Consider the following 12288-nt stretch of genomic DNA (forward strand, 5'->3'; position numbering starts at 1 on the left):
CTTTCAAAAAAAATAAGCCTATTTCAAACCTACAGTTCCTGGGGTGAAGGCCTTAGATCACTAGCTCCACTTGCCACACCTGTGCCAAACATATACTTTTCTTAGATTAGTTCCCCAGGCAGCCACCTGTCTAATCATTTTCCCCCACCCTCAACTTGAAATGTTATCTGTAGATGATGGATAAGGACTGACAACAACAAAAGTTCCTTATTTCTAGGTGAAAATATGTATGTTTTGTGTATTTATGTGTGCCCACACATTATATTTTACTTACAGTCTTACCAGTTCTAAGAATCTTTGTTCTAGCGCTTTATACTCAGGAGAGTTTTTATTAAACAGGTCCTCTGAAAACAGCATGTTCATCACCCGCAGGCTAAAGAAGACCACCAGAGGGCCTGTTGTCTGGGAGTAATTTGGATAGGCTCTCTGTGTGGGCCAAACGACATCAGCTCTCTCAGTGGAGGGCAAATTAGTAGATATTTCCATGTGGCTACCAACAATGCTACTGTCTTCTTGGTTGAGTGCAGGTTGGTAGTATCTTGTGCCCACTTGGTCCAGTTCCAGTGAAATGTCCTGTACATCCATAATCACATCATCCTCCAGGTTCGTGGAGCTGAGGGTTGGAGACGACTTGGTGGACTCAGAAATGGAGACTCTAGACAGGAGGGTGACAATATTCTTTGCTGTACTTGCCATTGTGTCTTGGGCTGGTCTCCCTAGGGAGGAAGTTGTTGACTGAATTACATCTAGGGTGGAAAGCCTAGTCCACAAAGGTCCCATGACTGACTTTCCTGTTGAAATGTCTATATCAGATAGTTCTGTGTTAGATGACTCTAAAATTTCACTTGGCTTCTGTTCTTTGGAGGATTCTATCTTGTCTAGTCTATCAGTAGAAGAAGAGGCGATTGTAGATTCTGATAGGGAGGGTTGTTTGTGAACAAAATAATGATCAGTGGAGGTTGCCTGTGATGTGTGCATTGAGAGATACACAGGGACAGATTGAGTTGTGGTAACTCCAAAGATGGAACCATTAGCTCTAAGGGCAGCTTCAGACTCATCAAAAAGCCCCCCTGCTTTATCAGCTGTGATTCTATCTACCTTCTTCTCTTTGCCCTCAATTGGCAAAAGTGATTCCTCATTTTCAAGCCAGGATTCAGAAGGAGGTTCAGTGCCATGATGCAATGAAGGTTTGCTCCATGGCCAAGTAAGCAGCTCTTGCCCAGATCCTGAACCTGACTGGTCTTCAAATAAGGGTCTACTTTCAGGGTATATTTCTGGCTGAAAAATGCTCACTTCTAATTGATCCTTGTCTGGGGAAACCAAATGATCCAAGTCAAAAGGTGTAGCAATTTCTATGGCAAGAGAATCCAATATGGACGGAGAGGTCAAAGTTGATAAAGAAGTCAAAGGCAACTCAGAGTTATCTATAGATGGCGTTGGCACGAGATGAGAGGGTGGATTTGAAGTCAATAGATTGAAAGAAGAAAAACCTTCTGGCTCTTCCATACTTGGTAGTCCTAAAAATGAAGTTTTCCATTAATTGTAGCTTATGTTTAATTTCTGCATTCTATTCCTAGTTCTCTGAGAATGGCTGGCCATCATGTTTTTCTCATCAAGTTATCAGGGTCAGTGGCTGGCTTGGACTTTGCTAAGTTTGGCAGCCAACAAGAGGAACAATGGTGCTTGTGAATATAACCTGATTCTCCCTGAGGGGGATGACCAGAGCTTGTTCACTGTTAAAGCAATTTATCTTCAAATGCGTGCTCTATTACCCCATAAAAACAGAGGGGTGCTGAAAAGCAGACTGACCAGAAAGAAATTGAATCTGAATAGGAATTTAGAAGGAAAATTCCCCAAGAAATTTTACCTGTCACTGAGTGGCTCAGTTCACCGATTCCCAATTTCTCTATTCCTGTCACTGGCACCCACTTATCTTCTGAGTCCTCAAATTCGAAAATCTTGAACCATTTTTTTTTATTTCTCTTTGTCATCCTCCTCTTGCTCACTGCTACACTATCACTGCTAAGCTGATTCTTTCCCCACAATTTCCCTCAAACCTAGTTTTTCCTTTTGATTTCTCTATCTCCTACAATCCTAAATCTAGCCCCATTCTCTAATAAGTTGATGCCTGGATTATCACAATAGATTCCTTGTTAGTATCTCCCTACTTCTAGTTTCTCCACCTCCAATTCATCCTGTGGCACAATGCTAGTCTTAGGGTCAGGAAGACCCCTCTGACACTTAGTAGTAGTATGCCCCTTTTGCTGTGTTGTTGTTCAGTTCAGTCACTCTTCGTGACTCCATTTTGCAATTTCCTTGGCAAAGATACTCGAGTAGTTTGTCATTTCCTTCTCCAGCTCACTTTACAGATGAGGAAACTGAGACAAACAGGGCTAAGTGACTTACCCAGAGTCACACAGCCAGTAAGTGTCTGAGGCCAGATTTAAACTCAAGAAAATGTCTTCCTGATTCCAAGCCCAGTGCTCTATATACTGTGCCACCTACCTGCCCTCTAATCAAAGCCTCCATTCTCACCAAGTTAATTTAATTTCTGTCCCCCTTTCATAGGTTTCTCTCTCTTTCCATACTGCCCTTCACATGCCACTTTTCCTCAAAGAATGCTTTCCTCTGCCTCTTTCCACTGCTGCTTCCTGCTCCTCCTGCAAGGCAGAATTACTAATACAGTTTGGAAGAAAGTGCAATGATACAATTACTCACCATCCTCTAATAAATCAGGTCCAGAAGTCCATTCCTTAGGAGCCACAGGCAAGCCAGTCTGAGGCACTGCTGGGGTGACAGAATGAAGAGTGAGGCTGCTACCCTCTAAAACATCTGGGGGAGAAGTGGAACCCACCTTCGAGGGAAGGGGTAATTTTGATGGAGACACTAAATCTGCTGGAGGGCTTTCTGATTTTGACCAGAGCTCACTGCCAGTGGATGAAAGAGCCCCAGAGATGAAACCTGGTTTGGTGAAATCAAGTGGTGAACTACTCCTGGCAGTTGATTCATCTGCTGAGGGCCATTCAGCTTGAAGGGTATTATCCTGAGGGGAAAAAAAGGCTGAATCATATCTTAGAGAAAATAAACACAGGAGGAAGAGTGAAAGGGATGCCTGCCTAATTAAATTTCCTTTCCTTCCTGAATTTTTTTCATTATAAAGATAGTTTCGATATGTTGTTGAAATAAAGTCTACTGAACTGCAATTTTGTGCTTATGGTGAGCTACAGTTAAAGACCTAAGCATATAATCACAGCAAGGGAGACAGATTAGCAAAACTGCATCATCTTGAGAGGTAGTTACTGGGTTTCCTTTCTTTTGAAATAAGGAGATTAGGCTAGACAATTCCTAAGGTTCCTTTTAGCTCAAATATTCTAGGATTCTACTCTATTTATAATTCTTTCCATTGCACAATGCTACCATCACATAAGAACTGATCATTTTACTGACATCATTTATCTTAATATTGTTCATTATGATTGTTGCCCTTTGTTCTCAAAGAGGACCAAAATGACATCACTATGCTAGAATTAAGGTACAGTATATCCTACTGTGGCTGATCAGACCAATACAGGCTTGGAAGTCTCTACCACAGGTCGGGTACAAATAGTCCACATGAATATTTAGAGTGGAAATGTCTCTAAATTTGTGCATGTTTCTTTCTTACATATATATATGTAAATATATATTCTGTATCTACATATGCATACACATATATACATGTATGTGAGCACGTATGTATGTACATATTCACACATTTTGTTCACTAACCAATTTTTTCTTTTAACTACCAAAAAATGCATTAAGTATTCTTAAGACACATAAGAAAGTATGTCCTTATAAAAAAAAAGTCCACCTTCCTATAAGTGGTGTGTGTGTGTGTGTGTGTGTGAGCCCAGACAAAAGAAGAAGAGGTTTTCTGTTGACAAAAAGGAGGAAAAAAGTTTAGAGGCCCTCTTCATTTTCTCTCCATTTTCCCTTCACAGAATTGGAAAGAATAAACCTATTCAAATTTTTTAATGGAAAACAAATGTGTCAAGGACACAAGGTGGGTAACCTGTAAACATGTGATGATAATAACTATACTACAATAGCTTAAATTTATACAGAACTTTAAAATTCCAGTGTTTTCTATACACCATGTCAGTTGAGACCCACAATAATCAAAATTTGACAAGGCATTTGTGCACTCAAAACCAGATTTGAAAAATGAATCTCCTGCATTTTCCTGTCCAACAGAAATAGAGTAATTGCTGTCATGTGCACCTTTGCTTATTAAAAACAAATTCCTTTACCCCATGGAGGATCATATTTTTTCAGCATTAAAAATATGTACAGTTATTAAATATATATAGATAAATAGATAGATATACACATAATATATTTTTTCTGTATCCATTCATGTTGTGCCCTAAGAGCCCGCCTTGCTTACCTCTGAAATTGGTTCCAAATATTATTAGCTTCACTTTAAAGACGAGGACACTAAGGCATAAATAGAATAAATGATCTGCCCAGGCCCTCTTAGCCAGTAAGTGACAGAGCCAGATTCAAATCCAGCTCTTTTGACTCCAAATCTAGTGCCTTTTTTTTACATCACAACTGAAGTGGGTATTAATATAATGAAAATACACCATGATACCATGAATGTATATTTCTTCTAAAAAAAAAAATAGGACATTTCTTTTCCATTAAACTATTTACCTATCCACCCACCAGTTATATTAGGTATATTTTTACATCTGTAGGTTTTAATCCTCATATTTTTGCCTTGTAGGTAGCTTATGTTGTTACCACTGTAAATACTTACTCCTGAAAAATTTACTGAATGCAAGTTATGAAATGACTCCTATACTAGGAAAATTATTAAGTCCTCAATGAAAGCAAGCCTCTCCAAGTAGTAAATGTTTCCCCTCTCACATTTTTATGCTTATTATTCTAAATGTCCATTAACTAAATAGCTTGACACCAACAACAAATTAAACAGTAACCATCTAATTAATATAATACAAGAAATATTAACAAACAGGCAGAATAAAATAATAAAATAGCCAATTGTGCCTTTATTTTTGAAAGAATGAAAGTCATTCACTGGTGGCAAAGAGCTCTTCCTATGCATTGGGAAAGGTGAATAAATACTTGCCAAGAGCTGCACCTCATCATTTAGTTTATGGATAGATGTTCCTACGGTAACAAATTCAACTCAAAACTTCTTCCTTCAATGCACTATATTAGCAAGTTTAATATTATATTGGTCAGTTTCACATTTGCTAATGCCATCTAAAAATCTTGCTAATGCTAGAGAATGCATTAACAAATTATTTTCCAACATATGGTGCCAGTGAGATGTCAAATCCAATATTCCCAACATGCAGTCTTCCATAATATAAAAAAAAATTAAAAATAGAAAGCTTTTTCTATAAAAATTAAAATTGAATCTAAATTTCACTGGTGTTATTTATGGAATAAAAATTGAAGTAACGATTTTCAAAATAAAATAAAATAACACGGTCAATATTACACCATTCCTCTGGTGCCTTATTGTGGGGTGGATGTGACTCTGTGTCTATCATTCAAGGACCTAAGTTTGAAGAAGTTTATCACTATAAGTTTGGCAGTTAATGTTGGGGCCACAGCAACTCATGAAAACATCTACTAAGAGATGAATGGGTTGTAATATACATTGAAAAGACTACCCCAACTCCTGGAATTCTGGCTCCTTCAAGTACTGAAATATAACAAGGTAAATACCTCCAGACATTTTGTTGGGGAAAGAGAAAAATCTTTAAATGACCATTTCCTCAGTCTGATTGATACACAAGCATTTGTTAAGCATCCTCTTAATATTTACAAGGTAGGAATTGAATAAACAAAGACGAAATGTTAAGCAAAGCCTGCCCTCGGAAGGGAGATACATTCTACAGGATTCACAGTTTTCTCTTTTTTGCCCCCAACTAGTCATACACCCCTTCATATGTCTCATTCTGCCATTGATCCAGTTATCACCACTTAGAATGCAAAAGGCTCACCGCAAGAGAACTAAAACCCCACCTCATGACTTTGAAATGTCACCAGACCATAACACTTCTCTAGTCAGAGAAAGCCAGAGGTTTTCGCATGACTAGCAGAGGCAGAGAAAAGAGGCATTATATCCCCTTATATGAATGCTCTTAACCTTTGTTTCCCTTTGTAAAGCGCAGCCCAACCATGTCACAGCCATCCCTGAGGGGAGAAATCATGCCAAAGAAGGGGCCCCCTGTCCTCATCGCCACCAGCACCAGCTGCTGCCTAGGTGTACCAATAAGTGGGTAAGTGCAGGCTCACTGGGGGTGGGGGTGGCGGTGGCAGCCCTTAGATCACCAGTCCTTCTTTCATCCAGTCCCCCCAGCCATTGTCTGGGGGGGGGCGATTCCTATGGATGAGTTGGATCAGTACCAATGCCAAAGGAGCTCTGGATTCCTATCACTCTCTATCTCGAAAGCCAAGCGGGTCAAACCACCACCACCTTAACCATCATCTTCCCTCAGATGCTGATGGAGATAACCCAGGACCCTGAATCCAAGAACCATTGGAATAGCAATGCTTCCAGTCCAGTGCCAAATGGCTCAACAGCAGAAACTGATATCATTCTATCAGTGGAAGTGATATTAAAGAAGAGGAATTACCCTCTGCTTTGACTGAGCCCTAAGGACCACAGGACCTTCCATCTGACTTAGAGCTGAAACTTTCCATATGTGTTGTCTCTCCTCATTAAAATACGAGTTCCTTGAGAGCAGGGACTGTCTGATTTTTTATTTGTATCCCTGGTGCTTTATACATAGTAAGTGCTCAATAAATGTTTTGTTCAATAATTCTTTGTAAGTGAATATTCTTGCATGCTAGAACAATAATCTAACTTTCTAGTTTAAGAAAACAAATTCAGTTTAGCCTCCAGGAAACTCTTGACAACATAATTGTAGATGGAGTACATGCGTGCATGCATGCACGCGCGTGCTCACACATACATACACACACACACATACACACACACACACACACACACACACACACACACACACATCTAAACACATACCCTCACGTATTGAAGGTAAAAGAGAGGAAAAAGCACACGTTATACAGAATTGCATCCTTGGGAATAAGAACTTAGCCATGAGAACCATGATGCAAGGGGGTGTCACACCTTTCATTCCTGAAAATCAGACAACAGCAAAATTTAAGTGAGATGTAAGAGCTACAAAATAGTGAAGTAAAACAACAGAGGAAACAATAATCTATTGTTATGACTAGGAAAACTTGGTGAGGAGCTCTTGCAGAAATGCTCAGAGGGCACAACAGGAAAAATATTGGCAAGCAAACGTGAATCAGTATTTCTCACCACATGGTAAGGCAAACTTCATGCAGTCCCAAGGGTTGTCCTAGAGTACTAGACTAAGAAGGTTGGGACACAAGTAGGGGGCCCAGGTACATAGATGGTGCAGAAAGAATACTTACAAGAATCAGGGGTGGAGACACCAGAAGGCTTGGGTTTTCAACATTCCAAAGTGGATCTTCAATTTCGGGAAAGAAAGCGTCTTTCACTAAGAAAAAAGATATTGAAGAACATTTCTAGTTGACATCATCTTCATTCATTTGAGGAACTATCATGTGGGAAAGGTATAAGATTCATTCTGCTTGTCTCCAAAGGGTAGAACTATATGCAAAAGGTGAAAGATGCAAAGAGGTAGATTTGGGGGCTCAATGCTAAGGGTAAACTCCCTTAAAATTAAAACTGTCCCAAAATGTAGTGTGCTGACTCACACCCCTCCACCCTACATCCAATCAGTGGTCAAGTCCTGCCATTTCTACCTTCATAACATCTCTCATAAGTGTCCCACCACCCTACTGCAGGCCCTCGTCACCTCACATCTGGGCTATTGCTATAGCCTGCTCCTTGGATATCCCTGCCTCAATTCCACCCTCCCCTCATCTCTCCAACTGATCTTCCCAAGCGCAGGTCTAACCCTGTCAGCCCCTATTTGGGAAATTCCAGTAGTTCCCCATTTCCTAAAGGATCAAATATAAAATTCTCTCTTTGGTTTTTAAAGTTCTTGATAAGCTGACCTCTTTCTACTTTTCCAGTCTTGTTACACCTTACTCTGCCCTCCATAGTGTGTGAACCAGTGACACTGGCCTCTCTGCTGTCCTTCACATAAAACACTCCATCTCCTAACTGCATTTTAATGGCTATCCCCCGTCCCTGGAAAGCTCTCCTCATCTCCACCTCCTCACTTTCCTGGCTTCTTTCAAATCTCAGCTAAAGCCCCACCTTCTACAAAAAAAAAAAAGCTTTTCTCCTTTATCTTAAGGCCTTCTCTGAGACCAGCCCCAATTTACCCTCTATACATTTTATGTCAGCACAACTGTTTGCATATTGTCTCCCCCATTAAACTGCGGGCTCATTGAGTTTTATTGTTGTTGTTATTGCTATTGCTGTCTGTTTGCTTGCTTGCTTGTTTTTGACTTTCTTTATATCCCCAGTTCTAATCATAGTGTCTGGAACATAGTAGGTACTTAATAAATGTTAGTTGACTTAGTGGATTCCCCTCAATCAGCTGTCCACTTGTCAGTTACGTTGCAGAAGAGATTTTTGTTCATATAAGGGTTGAAGTAGATGTTCTCAGAGGTCCCTTCCTACCCTAAGATTCTGGGGTGGGGGGAGGGATAGCTCTGTACAAAATTTCTATTGTATTTGGGATAAATGGCCTATGAGATCATAGATTTAAAGTTGGAAGGGACCCTAGAAGCTATTTAGTCTACCACCACCCCACCTATTTTACATATGAGGAAACTGAGGTCCAGAGATATTAAAAGACTTAACCAGAATAACACAACTAGTAAGTATCTGAGGTGTATATCTTTCCCTGCCAGTCCTATGTTCACTTTCTTGGTTCTAGGTTGAAACTGCTGTTTCCTAAGTTACTAGAACCTAGACTTGGTGGCCCTATATGCTCCTATATTCTAAGTAACAGTATGAGGGATAGAGTGCTGTTCTTGAAGTTAGGAGGACTTAAATTCAAATTTGATCTCAGACATGTATTAGCTGTGTGACCTTGGACAAGTCACTTAAATTGCTGATCACCTAAATTTGCTTGTCTGTAAAATGGGGATAATAGTAGCACTTAGTTGTCATGAGGATAAAGTGAAAGAACATTTTCAGTGCTAGCCATTATTAGCTATTATTTTTCCCTGGGCTCAAAAGCCAGTAAGACATTGTCTTCAATATTTTCCTTTACTTAGTTAATGTGTTTCTCTGGTTTTCCTTGAATCCCCCAGGGGTTGAGAACCTGCGGCCTCAAGGCCATGTGTGGCCCTCTAGGTCCTCAAGTGTGGCCCTTTGACTGAATCCAAACTTCACAGAACAAACTCCCTTAATAAAAGGATTTGTTCTGTAAAACTTGGACTCAGTCAAAAGGCCGTACCCAAGGACCTAGAAGGCCACATGCGGCCTCAGGGCCACAGATTCCAAATCATACTGTTACCTTCTCTTCAATTCTCAAGTTATCTATTTCACTAATCATTCATTTCCTTTAGTCCCATACCTCTCCACTCCCTTCAAGTTTCACTTCCAAGTTTTTTGCCCATGGGTAGCCCACTTTTAATCTGTGGGAGGTATTTGTATTTCTAAAGCCCAATTTGCATTATTATCATAACTAACACTCAGATTCACAAATGATAAGTTTTGGAGATATAGGTTTTAACTACAGAGCACCTGAGAAAGATACTGATGATATATACATGGATTGTCATAGTTATCATCCTCTTTACCATTGATAACCTGAAGGGAGTCAAGATCTGGCTTCAGGGAAGAGTTTCCCAGTAAGAAATTCCTGGTGAAGCTTTCAGCAATGTAGTCTCTGAAGTGGCTAACCGTATACACTGCAGTGGGCTTATCCTCACGTTCCACAAGGCCATGATTTTCTACTTTGTTCGAATGAAGGTTAATCATTTCCCAGGTAATGTTGCTGATAGCCTCACCGTCAAACGTGACAGCATAGTGAACATCGATGCCACTGAGGTTAAAAAAGAAAAAAAAAAGTCAGCTTGTGCCCTGCTTATGTGCATCTAACATGAGGGGAGAGATTAGTTACTAGGACATTCCTCTTGCCAATAGTGGTATTCCCTAAAGAAAGGCAGTCACTGAGCCATAATAAAAAAGAAGGCACACTGAATTTGACAATCAGGAGATCTGGGTTTGAATTCTGGCTCTGCCACTCACTATCTATATGACCTCAGACAAGCTACCAGGTCTCAGTTTTTTAATCTGTAAAATAGAAGGCAGAGTAGATGATTGAAAATGTCCCTTCTGACAATAAATATTAGAATCTATCAAAGAAACAAAATACGTAGGTTTCACTCCCAACGCCATATAGACCTTCTGCATGCCTCTGACTAAGTATTCCCTCTCCTTACACCTTGATGCAGTCCACTCAATGCTTGACAAGGTCTAACTATGTTTCCCAAAACACTAGAAATTTTGACTCCAAAAAAATTGGAGAAGCTCTGAGGAGGCTTCAGAAACTGTAATTGAAGTGATCTAAAGAGAACCTTTCCCCCACCACCACACTCTCACTATGGTGCTCTGGCTTATCCCTACCACCATATATACTGTGCCTCCTGTATAATACCTATATATCATACCTAATCCTATAGTCTCCCAGCTCTTAAAATCACTCTTTTTTTTCTTTCTCTGTGTATCAACTTCTCATCTCCTCTCCCTTCTTCAATAAGATAAAATCAAAGAAAGATGTTTTGATTCTTCTCCATTTATCAGTACTATGAAAATCTGCCCTGCCTTTTTTTTTTATGGAGGATATAAAACACGTGAAAGTCATGGAACAAAAAATTTTAAGAATTACTTGTCATAGCTTACTATAACTATATATCTCATGCTGCCACAGCTAAATGAACATGGAAGGTTGGGGAGGGGGGAACAAAAAGAAAACCAAAACCCACCAGGAGACAAGTTATCTTTACATTTTCTCATTTGCCCATCTTTAAGTGACATGCCGTATAAAGGTAATAGTCGCTTTAGTGAAAAAGTAACACTGATACAGTTGACCAATTACTTTTAAAATAATTAATATCAAACAATGAATAGAAAATCCAACCCTTCTCTACTCATCCTGGCTCTTGAGCCAGGTTCTATGACAGAGAGATCTACTGTCTCTAAGCCAATAAATACATCATTGTTTTTTTGCCATGTTGTGAATTACAAGGTCTTCATCCCAAGATCATTTGTCAATGAAGAGTTTTTAATAGCCTATAATTAAAATGAATAAAACATCAGATTAATGCTAACAAAATTGTGTTCAAACATTCTAAGAATCTGTGATGCTGAGTTGTAAGCTCTACTTTATAATAGAATTCCTTCAACTATTCAGAAATTTAAGAACCTTTTGTCTGAAGAGCATTGAGCAAGGACCTGGAAGACTGTGTCTATATCCATATGTTGCTTTGCTTTCATTGAGGCAGCTGAGGCTATCTTATTTTGCCAGCTGAATGTGCTGATTCTTGCTTAAAAGATAATCCTCTTTTCTAAAGAGATGAAACTAGCCTACAGCACTAAATTACATTGGCAAAAGTTACCAAGGAGGAAAGATGGGAAAAGAACCTCTCACATATGAGTCTCACTCACTTAGGCATATAGGTCACTTAAGAGCTATTCCCTTAAGGATACAACTGTTCCTTAAATATATGTGCCTTACTTAACTCACATAGATAAGCAAATTAAAGGTGCCAATCAAACGTATTGTGCAACTAGCTTTGAAGTATTTCATTTGTATATAAGATTAAAATATTTCACACACACAAAAGCATGCATTTAATAAAATGTATCCAACTTTTTTTAATATTTGATTTGTTGCCAGTTATATGTAAAACTATTTTTAATACTGATATTTTTTAAATTTTGAGTTCCAAATTCTCTCCCTCCCTCCCATTTCCCTTCATTGAGAAGGCAAGCAATTTGATATAGTTTATACATGTGCAGTCATGCAAAACATATTTCCTTATCAGTCATGTTGTGAAAGAAAACAAACAAAAAAAGAAAAATAAAGAAAGTGAAAACAAGTATACTTTCATCTGCATTCAGACTCCATTAGTTCTTTTTCAGGAGGTGAATAGCATTTTTCCTTCAGAATTGTCTTGGATTTTTGTATTGCTGAAAATAATTAAGTCACTCACAGTTTATTACTGTATAATATTGCTGTTACTGTGTACACTGTTTTCCTGGTTTTGCTCAATAAATCAGTTCAT

The 12288-nt window shown here is 39.1% G+C and overlaps 1 protein-coding gene across 1 annotated transcript in view; it reads right to left on the bottom strand.

Annotated features, from left to right (window-relative positions):
- IMPG2 (interphotoreceptor matrix proteoglycan 2) overlaps positions 1-12288 on the bottom strand; it is a 95542-nt gene that overhangs the window by 17701 nt on the left and 65553 nt on the right. The window contains exons 10-13 of the mRNA XM_078146136.1: positions 9799-10043; positions 7486-7571; positions 2719-3043; positions 283-1517 (exon numbers count right to left, since the gene is read on the bottom strand). Coding sequence (XP_078002262.1) covers positions 283-1517; positions 2719-3043; positions 7486-7571; positions 9799-10043 — 1891 coding nt within the window. The remainder of the gene's footprint in view (positions 1-282; positions 1518-2718; positions 3044-7485; positions 7572-9798; positions 10044-12288) is intronic.

This window comes from Phascolarctos cinereus, unplaced genomic scaffold (assembly GCF_003287225.1).
Source record: "Phascolarctos cinereus isolate Bilbo 61053 unplaced genomic scaffold, phaCin_HiC Scaffold_726;HRSCAF=1367, whole genome shotgun sequence".
In the NCBI taxonomy this organism is placed as follows: domain Eukaryota; kingdom Metazoa; phylum Chordata; class Mammalia; order Diprotodontia; family Phascolarctidae; genus Phascolarctos; species Phascolarctos cinereus.